Source organism: Microtus pennsylvanicus, chromosome 5, assembly GCF_037038515.1.
Source record: "Microtus pennsylvanicus isolate mMicPen1 chromosome 5, mMicPen1.hap1, whole genome shotgun sequence".
Taxonomy (NCBI): Eukaryota; Metazoa; Chordata; class Mammalia; order Rodentia; family Cricetidae; genus Microtus; species Microtus pennsylvanicus.
In genome coordinates this window covers 118355635-118373952 of record NC_134583.1, presented here as the reverse complement: position 1 = coordinate 118373952, position 18318 = coordinate 118355635, and the positions used below count along the sequence as shown (strand labels likewise).

Genomic DNA, 18318 nt, shown 5'->3' with positions numbered 1-18318 from the left:
ATCATAATAAAATTTCTTTTTTAGACTTATTTTCATTTGTGTGCATGAATTCATGTGTGTGTGTGTGTGTGTGTGTGTGTGTGTGTGTGTGTGTGTGTGTGATATCTGTGGAGGTTAGGAGAGCATGTCAGATCTCATGGAGCTGCCTGATACGGGCACTTGGAACCCATTGCTGCTTCTTTGAAGGAACATTCTCTCTCAAGTGATAAAGCAACTCTCCAGTGCTCAGGACAGTTTCTTCTGATGTCTTTTCTATAGTAAAATGACTTTGGACATATAATAAATACACTTTACATTCAAGCTGATCCAAAATTTAAATCTGTGGACCTCAATAAGGATCACATAAAAAACAGAGTTCTGGATAAATTATTAAACATTTGAATAGCATGAAGCTCCTTAATATTACTGTGCATATGCCAGGGTATAAAAACATCATAATAGTCTATGCTCTCAGGAAATAATTTATTTAAGTCAAAGACAGTGAAAGATGAAAGAACTTTTCTTATGTGTATACATGCTGTTCACAGATTAAATTTGATTTTCAGTCTTTCCTTTCATTTTATTTGGAAAAAAACTTGAAGTCCCTAGAAATCAAATCGTTAATCTTATTTTTTCACATCAAGAACTTTTAGGTAAGTAGAATTTATAGCAGTAGCAAAAGAAAGTGATTCATTTTCTACAAACACACACAAAAGAAATTTGACCTTGGGCAGAAGTGACTGACAGGATTACAGACAGAGTCAACAGGTTAGCAAAAGTAGTTCATGTTTAGTTAAAGACATAATTTGATTAATAAATAATTTTCTTGTTTTCTCTTTGTGCTGTCATATGAGTTTTGATAGAATGTAATTCAAAACAGAGAGTGCCATGTAAGAGGAAATAATGAAGTTTTTTACATTTATTGGTTTACATACGTTAAACCATCCCTGAAGTTTTGAGAATAAATCCAATTAGATCACAGTGGATAATCGTTTTGATGCAATATGAATTTGGTTATAAATACGCTATTGAAAAATTGCTCTTCATATTCATCAGAGATGTTAGCCTATAATTCTTTCTGTCTTCCTTGTTCTTTTCCTTTTTTTTTCTTTCTTTGTTCCTTCATTTCTTCCTTTCTTTTCTGCTTTACCTAATTTTGATATTATGAGGACACCAACACTGTTCAAAGATTTTTAGACGTGTTTCATCATTTTCTATTTTACAAAATAATTTGAGAAGTACATGTGATGGCTTTTTAAACAGATTATTAACAGATAAATCTGTTAGTATTAATCAACTACAAGTAATATATATACACAAGACTCATGTAAGTTTAAGCCAGACCACATCACAGTATGGAGAGGGTAGATGGGTACAAAGTCCCATCAACAGTTAAGAACCTGCTGGCACTACTTAGCTCTCAAGAGAAAGTGAGTCATTTTTCTTTAAAAGTGTAACCTCTCATAATTCAAACATAATCCAGAAGAAAGGCACACATACAGGATATTTCTCAATCACCATCAGAGAAGTTTCTGTTTACAGTAGATGATGACAAATACAGTAGATGAGGCTACAAACGATAAAGGTGCTGAAAATAGGCTAAATTCAGTTCAGCCCTAAATATATGTACTTCACCATTTCCTCATAAGGCTTAGGATGACTGAAGAAGAAGCGACAGAAAGATCTTAAGAGCCAGAGGTGGTAGATATCTATTAGGAAATGGTGTCCTCTGGGTGCAGCAGGGCAGAGCACGATTGAACTCACAGAAAATTTGACAGGATACCCAAGACATGCACAAGCTAATACCAGAAAAAATCCTTTCATGGTCACAGAATTTGGACATGATGTCCTACCAATAATGGAGGAGTTATTGACAATTACTACCTTCTCGAAGAGGTAGTATCCAAGAGTGTAGCCCCTAATAAATCGATCACACTTTGGTTGAATGTCACACATAAAGAATATTTGACAAGCACAATTTTTCTTTGAAGGAAAATTACAAAATAAGTGTTTGGAAGAAAAGATGGGTATGTATGAGAAGAATGAGAGGGAGAAGGATGAATGTGATCAAAATTGAGACATCTGTGTGGGGCTAGTGAGGTGATAGACCATAGAAAAGGCTATACTACCTAGTCTACTTAACTGCCATAATTCTTAATTGTACTCAGAATCATATCTCTATATGAATAGGTAAATGTAGTTACCACCCCTTATTAAAGAGATCTCTTTTTACAGCAAATGGAGATCATCACTGAAAGCCAGAATTGGACAGAATGCAGACACCAACAAATTTTGGTGATCCCTGCATTATCTGAAACAAATACATCATAACTGCCATATCTATGACTAAGGGAAAATCACAGAGGAAGAGGAAGAAAGATTGTAAGAACTAGACTCAGCCCCAAAATCATATATATGATAACCAACAAGAAAGACTACTCAAGAGGTTGTTTATATATGTGTGCATGTGTGTATATATATATTTAAACAAAAAGAGGCTATCAACTTGACAGTAGAGAAGGCATTATAAAAAGACAAGGAAGGGCATATGAAAAATGATAGAATAAGAAAACAGGAGGAATTATGTAATTCTATTTCATTTAAAACTTATTTGCAAACACATACAAAATTCTGAAAGCACTAATAAAGTTTCTCTTACAAAAATCTTATACATCAAGCACAAATCATGTTAGGTGATTATTAAATAAAGAGACAGCACCAAGCAGAATAAATAGAAAACTAGGGTGTGTCTCAGTAGAGATGGTGGATACTCATGATAAAAACACACTTATAAAATTCTCAATGTAGTTAATAATTTTTAAACAAATGACAATACAATTTTAAGATCATGCTACAGTAGACAAAATAAGTGATGAAAATTCTATTACACTACGCTAAGAAATGGAAAGTATAAATTATATCACTGTTACCCAGGACTATAAACATTGGCCTAGGAGAATCCCTGTACTGCTCAAACCTCTGTAATCCAAGAAAATGAAAACAAATATCCTCTGAATGGGCTCTGCCACTATTATAAGTATCAATAATACCGTGGTGAAATGATCCAAAAGACAAAATACACTTGTGCTCCTTGAAATGCACAATTATTCAGCTCAAAAGAATATTAGCATGAAACATATTCATTGTTTCTGATTTAAAAACAAAGAAAATTTTAGAATGGGTATGATCAGCATCACACACACAACACACACACACATGATGTGGGAGTGTCATATATCAATCTGTTGATTTCATTGGTTAATAAACAAACTGCTTGGCCTCATAGTTTAAAACATAGGTGGGTGGAGTAAACAGAATGGAATGCTGGGAGGAAGAGGAAGTGAGCTCAGACTCCACACCTCTCCTCAAGGGAGCAGACGCCTCAGAGAGACGCCATGCCCCACTCCCGGGCAGACACACGCGATGAAGCTCCGACCCAGGATGGACGTAGGCTAGAATCTTCCTGGTAAGACCGGTGCTCACAGATTATTAGAGATGGGTTGATCAGGATATCAGAATTAGCCAGTAAGGGCTAGAGCTAAAGGGACAAGCAGTGCTTAAATGAATACAATTTGTTTGTTGTTATTTCGAGGCATAAGCTGGCCAGGCGACCTGGGTGCTGGGGACGCAGCCCCGCCACTCTTATTACTACACACACACACACACCTAGACTAAGATGCAAATGCAGAAATCTGCACTTACCATTGGTTTTCCTCAGTTCCTCCACAAGGCACTGTGCTTCCTCTTGAACACGGTCCTCAAGGTTCCTTTTGCCCATGCCCAAATTCCGCAGAGTTGTGAGAGTGAAGCGCCTTATCTCTTTCCATCTGTTTCCATTGCTAAAAATAATGCCTAAAGAAATAGAAAAACAGGGTCTCTCCCCACTCCTTGAACTGGATTTCCGAAATCCATTCTCTTTAGAGGGATACCGTGCTCAGCCCAAATATAGTGGAGAGGGCCTTGGTCCTGCCTCAAAGCAATGTGCTAGACTTTGTTGACTCCCCATGGGAAGCCTTACATTCTCTGAGGAGTGGATGGGGGTGTGGCAGAGAGGAAGGTGGAAGGAGTAGGAGCAAGGGAGGAAGTGGGAACTGTGAATGGTATGTACATTGAAAAAAGATAGTTTTTATAAAAAATAAAATTTCAGAAATAAAGAAATGGTAAAGCACTAGAAAAATATTCTAGGGACAAATGAGAGATCTGATGGGTGGAAACCACAGAGAGGTCCAACCTGTACCTAAGGAAGAGGTCCAACCCCTCCTTTAAGTCTTCTCTTTCACCAGAAACACTGCACCCCCCATATGAACATGTATAGTTACTTACCAAGGCCTTTATTAATTCTTTCACTGATTGGAAAGCTTCCTCTGCCAGCAAACTCCTCCCCATGATCAACCAGAGCCTCCTTCACTGCTTCATACCCATGCAACACCACAGTGGGCTGCATGGCCAAGTACAGAGTGAACACTGGGCCATAGACTTTTGAGAACTGAAAATAGGAGAGAGAAATGTAAATACTAGCAAAAAATAATTTTACTATCCATGGAGTCAACCCCTTATTCGCACTGATAATATCACTCACTCTATTTTAATAATTTTATTCAGGAAAAGCTTAATTTTAAATAGTTGTGAAGACTATATCATATCAGGGTGAATATAAATTATTGATCACCTTCAGAAAACCATATAATGGTTCAAGACTCAGGGAGTTCTCATACAAGAATTACAATGAATTTTCACACCAAAACATTCAGCAGGACGCTGACCACCAGAACTCCATACAGGAAATATACATACCTTCTGACTGCCCCCTCTGTCTCAGCGCCTGCCCACCCTAACCACCATCAAGCCTCCCATCTTTCCCACCATGTCCCAGTTCCCCAACTCAGGCAGTTTGAACTCCACTATGACGTACAGAAGTCTAGCCTACAGGTGTGGAGGCTCTTTCCTCAACCACAGGCCACTGCAGTAGGAAGATCAGAGAAGAAACAGAAACCAAGAAACAAAACACACATACTACTAAACTCAATTACTATATTTATAGCTTTAATATTATACATCAGGTATCTAATGCCATATTTACAGGTTTAGAAAAAGAGCAGAGGACATCATATGGTACCTAAAAGGATCAAGAATAGTCAAGGCCCTCCTAAGGAGTAAAAATGCTGTTTGAGATATAACAATAACTGATACCAAATTATATTATAGAGTTATGTGATAGAAACTGTCTGCTACTCACAGAAACGAGGCATATGGACCAATGGAATAGGCAAAATGATGCAGCACTAAAGCAGCAATGTAAGGCCCACTTACTTTTGAAAGGTAAATTTGTAAGTCACCATGAATGATTCTATTGAGGAGCAAGATTAGACATACTTGGCCAGCTATGAAAGTCATAAGGTACACAATGCTTTGCAAGAATTTTGACTTTGTGGTTATTTATAGCAATATTGCCTCAAATACTAGATTTTCATCTAAAGCAACTGTCAGTTTATCTTCTTTATAAGGTACTGGCGGGGCACAAAGAATACTTACATTGGTCAAGCATTGGCTGATGTTCTTCACATCTATTTGGAAGAAATTACCAAGAACTGGGAGAGGAGTGGGGCCAGGAGGGAGCTTCGCTCTCTCAGAGCTCTGTCTCCAGAGTGAGAGGAGAAGCAGACAGCAGAGGCTGAGCACCAGGACCACAACTGCATCCATGGAGATCCTTCTGCCTGACACAGCTGTGCTCAGCCAGCATGGAGCTTTTATAACACTACAGGGTGAATCAACATGTCCTTTGGGACATCACTCACTGGTCAAACAGATAATCTTTAATCACTTAAGTAGACTTTGTCCTTCTGATAGAAATAAAAATAAGATGGTTGTTACCCTTTCCCCTCTTTACAAGGTATCCAGTTGAACTTCTGGTTTAACAAGACAGATTGGTGTCCAAATAGTGCTAATAAAAATAAACAAACATTTATAACGAGCAACTATTTCTGAGAAGCAATAGATTAATTTTGAGATGGAAGAAAAACAACTCAACATTTATATTCTCAGGTTAGTGACCAGGTAGAAATTTAAGATTATGGATAGTTTATATGTGATATGAAATATATTTATTTGTCAACATAGTCTTACTGTGCAGCTTAAGTTGGCCTCAAATTGACATTTATTTTGCTATATTTTTTCCAATATATATGTGCACCTCCATGGTCATGTGTTTTTAAAATATTTCTTTCCTATATTAAACAGTTGGGCATATTTTGTTAAGCAATGTAAGTCTTATAGCTCCTTATTTCACTCTTTGGTCACTTACAAACCTAAGATAACAAAACATAGCTATTAGTCATACATCTCCAATCAGAAAATACATATTAAGTTTATCTGAAGAAAGGTGTTTGTGTTTCAGTGTTGTGTAGTTCAACCATGAAAGATCTTTTTTTTTCCGGTAAAGGTAATGGGAAATACAGCACTGCCAGTGTCTCACAGCTCAGAGTTGGAAGAATTTAGAAATCAAACCGACTATCTAGTGGACTTACTCCCCTGGCTTTATGATAGTTTCCTTACGAAAGGTATGAGAAGTCTCTTCATACCACCAATGCAGATGTAAAACTATGTAAGCTGTATAGTCTCTAGACAGTAAAAATATTTGATATGACTTAAAATACCCCAAACAGCACTATCAATTGGGTGCCAAGTATTCAATTATTCTGCTATGAGCCTAAGGGGCATTTCTAACTTAACCCACACTTCTTGTATTTTGCTCCCTTCTATACACAAATCACTCAGTTTAATTATGTTCATCATAATTTCTTGACTGTGGACTATGGCACTATACTGATCATAATCACTAGCATTCACAGTGAGCATGAATCTAGTTAATTATTGTGTCATCATTGTTTGTACATAGAAGTCAGAAGAGTTTGATCAAGTTTTGTAATCTTGCTCAAAGTTTAAAAATAGATTGAAATATTAAATATTAAAAACACAAAGGGAGCTATTATAAACTTCAATAACCCAAATTCATGGATATGCTCATTATTTTCAATGAAATAAGCAGTAATTAGTTGCCCAAATCATATTGCTCCTAAAATCTCAAAAAAATAGATTTGAATAAAACAGTCTTAGTAGAGTTCTTTTCATGCCCAGAGTGACACTTGTTCTTGCACATTTGTAAGTCAGAAGGATGCTTTGGACCAATTTTTTCTTTTATTGAATATAAGAATGAAAGAACACTTAAAGATAGATGGGACTCTATGCTCAATGGATCTATATTTTTATTTACTTTTTGAGTAAAGAGATATTGATGATGCATGACGTATAACCAATTATTGTAACTCAAGGAAAAATGAACTGACTATTGGGAAAACGTTTTATTGACCCTTCATTACATTTTGTTTGTTAGCTTGTTTATGTTTTCACCCACATCATGTAGCAAGATTAATAAAATCCCGGGCACATAAATTGGGGTTCAACGTGAAGGTGAGAAAAGCAAAACAGCCAGCCACAGATCTTAGCTCTTCCTCAGTCTGAAATGGTGTTCCTGCCTTCAGGAATCTCAGAATCAGACTCTGTCTGAGAGCTGTCTCCTCCCATCTTATACTTTTTTCTAGGGCTGAGATTAATTGTGTACAAAACTACTGCCAGATTTCTATAGCAAACTAGTGTGACTATTGGGACTAATGGTATGAGTCACCACTTCTAGGTCTATAAGGCTGACAATTGGAGATGTTTTACTCTCTGATCTTCAGTCAAGCTTTATCTATCAAAATACAAATGAATTATCACTACAACATCACATAATTTTTTTAAATATTTTGGAACCTTTATGGAAAATATCCTAGTGCATATTCATCACACAATTGAATAGATTTTATAATGTCTTTTTTTTTTCAAGTATATCATGACTGTGACATCAAAAACACCCGTTCTTTACCCTGTTGTTTCCTTCTCATTCTAACTCCCAGTAATCTTTCTCTTCTGAAACAGTCTGTCTTTCATGTCTGAAAAAATAGTTCTCACTCAAAGAAATAAAAAGAAATAGTTTATTATGGAGCAAAATATGATGGATCATGGCTAAGAAACCTGGAATAATGTTTTACAATATCCTGTTCTACATGGGAACAATTTCAAAGAAAACCATAAATAGAGACTTTTGTCAAATTTATCAATGGAAGCATTAGTTAAAGTAATTTTAAAATATGGAAAAAAACTCAGGTACAGAACTCAGATGCCTTCTAAAGTTCTTAGTATTTTGGTTGATGGAGCAAACAAAATATATAGATATAGATATATAAATATATTCATATAAATATATATATGTGAGTATATAATATATATAAAAAGTCAAGAATATGTATATATATGCGTGTGTGTGTGTGTGTCTGTGTATGTATGTGTGTATTCAAAGTTTACCTCATAATCACATAAGGATTTGGGAGGAATATTGCTGAATGGAAGCAGAGATGGCCTCCAGTCATTTAGTTCTAGACTTGCAACATTCTAGCCTCTTCGACACATGAAGTTTTTATTTTTTTCTTAAAACATAAAAACATTTATTAAACAAACCTGGACTCAATATCATTATTTTATCAATTAGACAGCAGAAAATTTTTGGCAAGGGCAAATGTATGGAGATATAAACAAAAATCACAGTGATTATTTTAATTATGCAACTGGATTAGAAAATAAGAAAAGAAAAACTGGCTTTCTCATTCCACATGATAATTTCAAATGAGCCATCAGGTGCTCAGCAGCGGGGACAGGGCATCTGCATAGTGTATATGGCTCCTGTGAACACAGGAAGTCCTATAGTGAGCTCCCCCACTCTGAGAAGAATTAAGGTCACCAGAGGGGTTTGAGCCTGACCTCTGAGGACCAGGAGGACCACAAAGTCTCCAGCTCACTTCCCCTAAGCCACATAGGTAATAACATATATTACATGACCAACCCGAGCACCTACCTGTCACCCTAAAATGACAGTGTGTAAAGATTTGCAAAGCTGTGAGGTTTGCAAGGCAGACTCGATGGAAGCATGGCAGTTCTAAACAGTCAGTCAGCCTTCATGTTTACCTCCTCTTTCAAGGAAGTAACATCCACCAGCAAAATCCTCTAGAACAACACGTTTTTGACATAGTGGGATCTCACAACTAAAATAAAGAAAATGGTTGCATTGCCAGTATCTTAAGTATCTACCTTGTTTTAACACTTATAAAAATTTGAATTCATAATTTTAAAAATGAAAATAAGAGGTAAGAGTAGAAGGAATTCAGAGATTTGTTCAAATATTTCATAGGTATGTTCTGAAATCAGTGTGTTTTCGAGTTTGTAATTAATATTTTTATCATTTTATGAATCTGTGCTACTCTAGTTGACTGTTCTTGTGACTTATTCAGACAACTTTTCAAAGAGTGAATAGTAATGTTCTCCAGTGTTCATATTCGTACAGACACAATATTCAATTAGGTGTTCTTAGACCAAGTTCAAGAACTAAGAAAGCCAACTGAGAATCTATAATGCCCAACCTAGGTAAAATAGAAAGAAAAGTTATACTGAAGAATTTAGGAATCAAGGCATGTCTCTGTCGCATCTACTTCCCTCGTTTAGCCAGGAGCAGTGGATACATTTGGAAGGGAAAAGTCATTGCTTTGGACTCTAAACCTGTACTGAACCAGTTGTGATAACACTTAATTGCCCCATTCCCTTTGTGTATCTGCATATTGACCTTCTGGAACAACATGAACTGTCACCACCACCCTCTCAAACTCCCTTGACCTGAAGAGAGAGTAAATCTGCACCTGGTGGGTGGAGCTAGCAGAGAATCTTGCACTGGTTTCACTGTTTGCTGCAATTCAGTGAGATATGACAGGCAGAGACTGATGTCCCTGTGCTAAGATCAGAGCTTACAGATGGAGCCTCTAGACCTGCCTTAGTATCATGTGGGAACCTGTGCAGTCATAGGACAGACATATCTTACATCACCGGCTGTAGTTTGTTGTTTTCTCTTTGGGCTCTTTTGTGGGGCGCCACCCAGCTCCTAAATAAATCAGAAGGAGCCTTATACTTAGTTATAAATGTCCAGGTTTAGCTTGCCATGTTTCCTACCAGCTTTTCTTAACTTATATTATCCTGTTTACCTTTTGCCTCTTGGATTTCCCTGTTCTCTTACTTCTTTAAATCTTACTTAAACTCTTATGCTAAGTATTGTTGTGTAGCTGGGTGGCTGCCCCCTGATGTCCTTCTCCATTTCTCACTCCATCCTTTCTCCAAGATTTCTCCTTCTATATAATCTGCCTGACAGTTCTGCCTATCCATTCTCCTGTCTTGCTATTGGCCATATATAAGTATACTTTCCTGGGTGCTTCAGCCAGTGAAGGGCAGGACCAGTTAGTTCTCCCTAGTGGTTCAGCCAATGAGGACCGGGTCTAACTCTGTACAGCTTTATCATCTAGCCTTCTGTGGTGTTCATAGCCACAGACATCAACACAGATCACAGCTGCAACTGGTCCAACAATCAAGGATGCTTGTTATTAGGAGCGTGCCAAAGGGAAATTACTGAATGGGTATATAGTAATAATTTATATTTTCCAGTGATGTCATGGTAATAACTCAGTTTTAGATAAACATTAGCACTTGTGATGGCCAGTACAGGTGACAAACATTGTGGGTAGCAGTAGCATCTGTGCAGTGACATGTGAAACACTTCACAATTGAGGCTGTGTATTCCTTAGACCTTGAGGCAATGTAAAATGGGGAGGGGTACAAGAAGGCATTCATGAGGGGCAGGAGGTAGAAGATGCCCCAGAGGAAGCTATAGGTGATCAGGCAACGAGAACAAGGTACTTTTTTATCTCTTCAGGGAGCAATAGAAGAAAGCTGATCTGAAGGTGGCAAGGAAGAACACAGGCCCTACAATCTGTTATTTCTTAACTGTCCTGATTGACACTTGTAGGCAGAGGGATCTTTTGACAGTTTTACCCTTAGCAGGTAAGCAGCCGTTCTGTAGTGTCTCTGTGCATTATCCACATCATCTTTATCTTCTGCTTTTTCTTCATCATCCTCACCTTCAATCAGTTTCCTGGAAATACGTACCAGCTCCTTAATGTTTTTCTCCTTGGAAAATTTGCCATCAATATCCCAGAAGGCATCATCTAAAACCATCTGTAGCTTCCTTTTTTGAGGGTCTAATATTCTTTGGTGCTATCAGGAAGAGATTTGGCACAGTGCAACTTTTTTACTCTCCCCATGCCTATCATAAACACAAAATATAGCTGTCTTGATATTCAGAAATATATTTGTGAGCATCCTCCACAGAGATACCAGACTTACATGGCAGAGTAGACATATGTCAGTCGGAATATAAGATAGCAACGCTGTTCCTAAAGCACTTCACTTTTTTAGCTGGGAAAGGTAGACACCCTTGGCAGTACCTGGCTAATTGCCACAAGGTCAGCCAAGAGACTTACTGGGAAAAGGACAGAATTGATGTGGGAGTGTCATCTATCAATAAATACATAAATATACACGTGATATGAAAGGATTAAAAATTGTAAACAATGTGAAAGCAATGGGGAATAATAGTTGAGGCCCACAAAGTATTCAGTAGGATTCTCTTCAATTAAAGAAAATATGTTATGAGCTGAAGAGTCTCACTACAAGTAAATGAAAAAATTTACAGTAAATTTTTGTTACAAAAGAGTGAGAGAAGATATTTTAGGATATCAAGAGGAATACCATAATTCAAATAAAGGGCACAGAAACAGTACGTAATCTAATTCCCCAAAAGAAACACGGCACTTTATAACACATTTAAAAATTCATAAAGAATACCAAATATATAAATTATTTATACTCTAGAAGTGTATGCCCAGTTAACTTCAAAAGAAACAATAAAAGCAATGTCAAGAAAATTAGCTCTCTAAATGCTCAGGTGACATACAGTTAATAAAAACTCAGAGACAGATATTGTAATTCAACCTAAAGACCGGAAAAGTAAGCAGTCAGGCACTGGCTCTTACCTTGACTTCAGTCCAAAAATGGTGAACCTGCCTACAGGAAACCTCAGAATGATAATGATACTGAGAGTTGTCCCCTTCCATTTTATAATCCTCTCTAGTTCTGTGATTCAGGGAGTACACCACCACCACCTGGTTTCTATGGAAATCTAGTATGGCTACTGGGATTAAATGTGTGTGTCAATGTGGTTACTAGATTTAAGGTGTGTGTCATTGCTGCCTGGTCTGTAAGGGTGGCCAGTATGGCTGTTTTATTTTTCCTGAACATCAGACAATCTTTATTAAAATAAAAATGAAATGCCACTACACTCAGGTTTCTTAAGAAGCAGAAGCAGAAGTTGATAGACAGACATTGAAAGAAGAGACAAAATGCATACATATATGAGAGGGGGGATGATAGAGAGACATAAAGGTAATAGATGAATGAGAATTAATTTATTAAAGCAATTGGTGCACATGGCCTTAAAACTGATAATTTCCCATGTAATCTGACTGCAACACAAATACTCAGGAAAACAGGGGCAAGTCTGAATGCAGGTTTAAAGGCCTGAGAATAGTGGAGTAATATGTGCACCATATCTTTACTAGGAAAATACATAAACATAAAAATATTAGTACTTTGACCCACTTTAACCAAAGGTCACATCTTGTACCACAACAATTTGTATTATAGATCAAATAGCATTGTGAATGTGTGCTTGTGCACTAATGTATGTGCAGATATAAATCTGCAGTAGAATCCAAGGTAGGAATTAACAATTCCAGACAAAGTGACTTCCCAAAGATTAAGTTAGGGAAGGGATAATCAGTAATGTCACTTCCATTAGATTTCTTGTAATGAAGTGGGAAGGGAATAAGGCATCTGGAAGTTATAGAAATGTGACTTCTCCTGGGACCATTATTCTTTTGGGAGGAGAAGGGATGCACATGGAGCTTATGGTTAGCAATAGGTAAACAAAATGCATGCTCAGTTCTAACCTAAAAACATCAATGCAAAAGCATATTTAAAAGTTTACCTTTTATTGACATTAAAGCAAAGCAAGGCATGACCTGACCCTGCAATTGCATTCCTCCCTGTGGCTTATCCTCTAACTGGAACTACTCCTGGACACTGGTTATTTGTTTCAAATACAAATACTTCTAGTGAGTCTAAGTGATGCTCAGCCAAAAAGCCTTGATACCACCTTGCCTTTCACATTCTGTATTTCATGTATGTATGTGGATGTGTGGATGTGTATGCATAATCAGGTGCCTATGTGAAAGAGAATGTATTTGCATGTGCATACACATATGTGGAAGTCTGAAGTGAACCTTGGGTGGTGTTTCTTGGGATTTGACATGCTTGTTTTCAGATATAACACTGAGAAACAAAGCTCATTAATTAGGCTGGGTGGTTGTCTAGTAAGCTCCCAGGATCTCCTGTTCTGTTTCACCAGTGTTGGTACAACAAGCACATGCCACCATGCCTTGTCATTATGTCTATGCCAGAGACTGGATTTCAGTCTTCAGTGTTGAGTGGAAAGCACCCCAGTCAATAAAATATCTCTCTAGCACTCACTCTTACATTCTCTATGATTCATGATGTGTGGACCAACGTGATGTGTTGGAAACTCTACTTTATTTCACTTGTTACATAAATTGTAAGCAAGTGTAAAAACAGGTGCACAAATCAAACTTATTTATTACTAAAAACATACAAGAAAAGGACCATGAATACTCTCATCATAGTACTTGGCAGTGAAATTCTGTTTTAATTGAAGACCAGATAAACATTAGCAAAAGGAATAATAACACAGTTGCAGAGAATAGAAAAAAGAATTATATTTCTACTGTTATTCTACAAGTTGCCAAACGGTTAACAGGTGTTTCCTGGGAAGTGACAGAATGGAAATATATGAGAGGAGGGAAGGACGTCTTGTCTTTGTTGAGGAAGGAAGTGAATGAAGGTCTAGAGGAGAATTATAGAAAACAATACAGCTTAGGCTAGGCAATCTGTTCTTCTTTAGACAGGGATGAAGCAGAGCTGGTATTGGGGTGGCAGAGAGGCAAGTCCATTGAGCACTGGGGTTGTATCAATATCCTTAGTTTTGACTAGAGACTTCAGCTTAAAGTTCTGTAAAATGGTGGTGAGAAATAGGAACAGCTCCATTCGTGCCAGGCCCTCTCCTGCACAAATCCGTTTTCCTAGGCGGCAAAAAACAATCAAAATTTTATATTCTTATTTGTAAAATTTGAGAATCACTGCATTTGAAATTAAGACTATGAATGAAGGGCAAGTTATTAGGTGGATGGATAGATGTTTGGCTACCTAAAAGGACAATTAATACAGCAAATAGAAAAATGTGGAACATATTTGTTTCTCAATTAACCTATACTATTAAGAAATACATTGTTCAAAATTACTTTTTAACTCGATGTGGTTGTTCACATCTTTACTCTGACTGTCTAGAAGACTGAGAAAGAAGAATTCTGTGTTATCAAAAATAACAAAACCAAGGATGGAAGCTGCATATCCAAAGGTAGCATACACACCACACATGTGGACACAATATCCGTTACTCTCATCATAAATGAAAAGGAACAGGATTACCATTCATCTGTGTAGAATGTCCTGCAATATCTATAGTATCTCCATTATCTCATGATGGTCTTGATGTTTCTGTTATGCTTAACTGAGTGAAAACTCTCTGATCTAATCATAAACTTCAACAAATGGTAAATAATTTCTTCTTATGATTCTCCCCTACTCATGAATTTCGAGAGGACTGGAAAATCAATTATTAGAATGTTGTAAGATTTTTGCATTAATATGTAAGATTGGAGAGTTAAATGTACTGATATTCCCAATAACCCAGAGATCTGGGAGTCTTTCTCATTGGCCTACTTTAACTGAAATTTAAGAAGCATTATTCATTCATGTGTTCACCAAGTGCACTTGGGGCACTTCATTAATTTTCGGTATTTTAGGAGACTTGTAATTACATAGTTTAGAATGGAGGTGAGTGATACAGCAAAGAAGACCTGATTGATGTCTCCGTTTTCACAGTGAGTGAGTAAAGTGTAAATGGCCTTTGCTTTCTTTGGTATTTCTGTGATGTAGCTAAAGGAAGAATACAAACACCCTATACTCTAACTTTCTGAATTTTTAACAGTGGATGTATAATTAAAGCCTAACTTTGATAACCTGACAGAGAAAAAAATCTCTTTATCATGACATGCATAAACACTGAAAGTCATACTCCTGATCACTGGCCATTAGGGAGCCACTATGTAAGTCTCCACAGATCCTTGTGTCCCTGGATCCATGAAAATGAATTTCTATTACCTGTTGAAAATGGCATGAAGTAGTCACTTTTCCTAAAGTTTCCATTCTTATCTAGAAAGTGGCCAGGGTCAAATATCTCTGGGTTGGGAAATTCCTTGCTGTCATTCAGCACTGATGAGAGTGATGTTATTATCGTTGTTCCCTACAACAAAACACAGAAACAAACAAAGTTAAAAAGAAATCATAGAGCTAAGACAAATCAGGATAATATCCAGGTTTACTTTCTGCTCCGTAGTTGCGATTAAGGTCAAAGAACAGTAGGGACATTTCAACAGGCAGAGCAGTTAGGAGCAGGGAGAAGTGTGAGGTAAGGCACAGTAGTGTAGCTGATGTGACTTCAATGACATTTCACATGAGTACTTGGACTAAAACTTCTGAGTCTCTTCTTCATTTCCTTCATTATACTCATGCTTCTCTGAACACTGACTGCTCTAGTTCATCACATATGTCTACATACCCTTCATGTGAATCAGGTTCCAAGTGGAAAAATTCATTGAGTGTTTTGAACAGCATAGGGGAACATTCATAAAGTAAAATAAGGAAGATGGAAAGACAAAGGCCACTATTTTTTCTCATTTATAGAATCTATCTATCTCTGTATTTATATTATAAGAAAGAAAATGTAGGGCTATGTGCCAGAGAAGATGTGTTCAGTCTTGTATATAATCTATCTATATTAATGAACAAAAATAAACATAGAAATGCACATATGTATTTGTGTGTTTCAGAAATACAGGATGAGGACTCTTATGGAGAAAACAAGGAAGAAATGGAAATGGGAGGAGAGGGAGACAATAGAATAAAACAAAGTATGATGAAAGTAAGATGATCTGGTGACAGCTAAATCAATAAAACTTCTGAAGTCACATGGAAATTGCTGGGAACTGGTGCAGGCAAGTTCTCTTTAACTAGTACACAAACTAATCTCATATCATTTCAAAGTTTCTAGTAATGTGGTCTACAAATCTTTTTCAAGGCTGCCACATATATTAGAAAGCAATTCATCTAAATATGTTTAAAAATTTAAAACTAAAAATACTATTTCTGATACGTCTAAATTATGTGAAAATTAAGTTCTAGTGTCAATAGGCATTGAACATAGTATATTTATAATCATTTATTACATGTTGCCCATGACAGCCTCTCTGCTGCAATGAGAGTTTCTGAAAGTGCAGCACAATCTTCTTGACCTAGAAAGGCTGAAATCTGCCAGAACAATTATGGCAAAGATCATCAATTCCTTCTTATCCTATTTGTTTTGATGAGATCACTGGCTCTAGTTTAACCTAAGAAATCATTTATCCTATTTTACAGAATGTAGAATCAGCTATGAAACAACCAAGTTGTTTCATAAAGTACAAGAATAGAATATTCTCCTAGACTAGATTCCAAAGAAACCTGTCATGTCATGAACCTGCAAGAGAGGAATGACGAAGTATAAGTTTAGCTGATGCAACACTCGCATCAAACTGAAGATATGAGGAGATATGCTGTTATTATCTTGACCTTTGTTATATTTATTTAGTTGGCTCTAAGTATAAAAACAGAACCAAGTTCTGTAAATTAACCACAGACCTCAACATTCTTACCTTGAGACTGTCCCTTAGCCAAACAGATACACTAATCCATATACTAAGACTGTTATACAGAAAACTTACTGCCACTGGAAAAGTAAGTTCTATCATCTACACATGATTTAATTACTACAAACTTAATATCGTGTGCCCCACACCTCCACCTCACCAAAAAATAGAAGAATCCCAGGAGAGAGCAATGTTATCCTTACTGAATGAAATTATTACAAAAAATTCTCCATTTTTCATCTGTAGTTTGTGGTGTCTTCAAAACAGCACTAAGTGGCCACAAAAATTAAATAAGTCATAATGGCATCAGGGAACAATTTAAACTCATTTTTAAGGTGAAAGTTTAGTTTTAATATACAAATTCTAACAAATTTGAGGAAGAAAAACTATGAAGAGAATTTTCTTAAACTAGAAGCTATAAGCAATGTGCAGTGGAGGAATCCATTATAAATATGTGTTTACACCATATACAGTCGATGATCAAGAGTAAAAAATACATAGAACCATAAAATAGGCATAAAGAACAATTTCAAAAATAATGTACCAACTTTTTTTTTTTGGTTTTTCGAGACAGGGTTTCTTATTCGTCTCAAAGTGAAAAACTGTGCTCCTGGACCACGCCCATTTTAATTGTCTCCACAATAAAATATCTCATACACCATTAACTAAATCAGATCAATATTTTTCATCTGATCTACGCAACTATCAGTGTATCCTAGGACCTCGAAATTGATAGGGAGATATTAAAGTCACTATCCTTCATCCTAATCATAAATGAGCTAACTGATGGCCATGGCAAAGAGGTCTCTTCATCACTATCCTGCAATTCATCATACTGAAGACAAACTAGGAACAAAAGAATATGAAAAGTATATAGAAAAGTATTAGCCCACATAACACCTTCAATTTCACATACGTTTACAGATATGTTGTTAGAAATAATAAAATTAATTTGTTTAGATAAAATTAAGACCAATGATTACATAAATTGATTCTATTAAGCTAATGGAAAGAAGAGCAGAGTCAGCACTAGAAAAATAATAACAGAAAGATATTCACCCTTTAGGAGACCTCTGAAAAGATATTTACAGACTACATCAATGAAAAGAAACAGGGCAGAGACATAAACATCAAAAATAAATGATTGAATGATATAACCTTATTGATGATTGAAGAATCCAGCATATCTATTCTTCCCAATTTGGAGATATTTTTTCTCATAATGATGCAAATTCAGAAAAGACTTTTGTAAAATTGTCAAACTATGGACTTTCAAACAGAAATGCCTAAACCTTGCCGAACAGTATTTGGAAGAGAGCAAATGTGGGCGTGTAATTACCAGCTATATCTGCACCTGCAGTAGAGCTGCTCCTCTCACCGTGAAGCTGTATAAGCCATCGGCAGCACCAGATAACTCAGAGGACTGTAACAA

At 36.5% G+C, this 18318-nt stretch overlaps 2 protein-coding genes across 2 annotated transcripts in view; both read right to left on the bottom strand.

Moving 5' to 3' along the window:
• Nucleotides 1-5688, bottom strand: part of LOC142850436 (cytochrome P450 2C27-like) — a 31695-nt gene extending 26007 nt beyond the window's left edge. Inside the window, exons 1-3 of the mRNA XM_075973985.1 lie at nt 5512-5688; nt 4303-4465; nt 3682-3831 (exon numbers count right to left, since the gene is read on the bottom strand). Coding sequence (XP_075830100.1) covers nt 3682-3831; nt 4303-4465; nt 5512-5679 — 481 coding nt within the window. The 5' untranslated portion in view covers nt 5680-5688. The remainder of the gene's footprint in view (nt 1-3681; nt 3832-4302; nt 4466-5511) is intronic.
• Nucleotides 5689-13961: 8273 nt separating this feature from the next.
• LOC142850435 (cytochrome P450 2C27) overlaps nt 13962-18318 on the bottom strand; it is a 32384-nt gene continuing 28027 nt past the window's right edge. Inside the window, exons 8-9 of the mRNA XM_075973984.1 lie at nt 15304-15445; nt 13962-14162 (exon numbers count right to left, since the gene is read on the bottom strand). Of these exons, the coding sequence (XP_075830099.1) occupies nt 13981-14162; nt 15304-15445 (324 nt within the window). The 3' untranslated portion in view covers nt 13962-13980. The remainder of the gene's footprint in view (nt 14163-15303; nt 15446-18318) is intronic.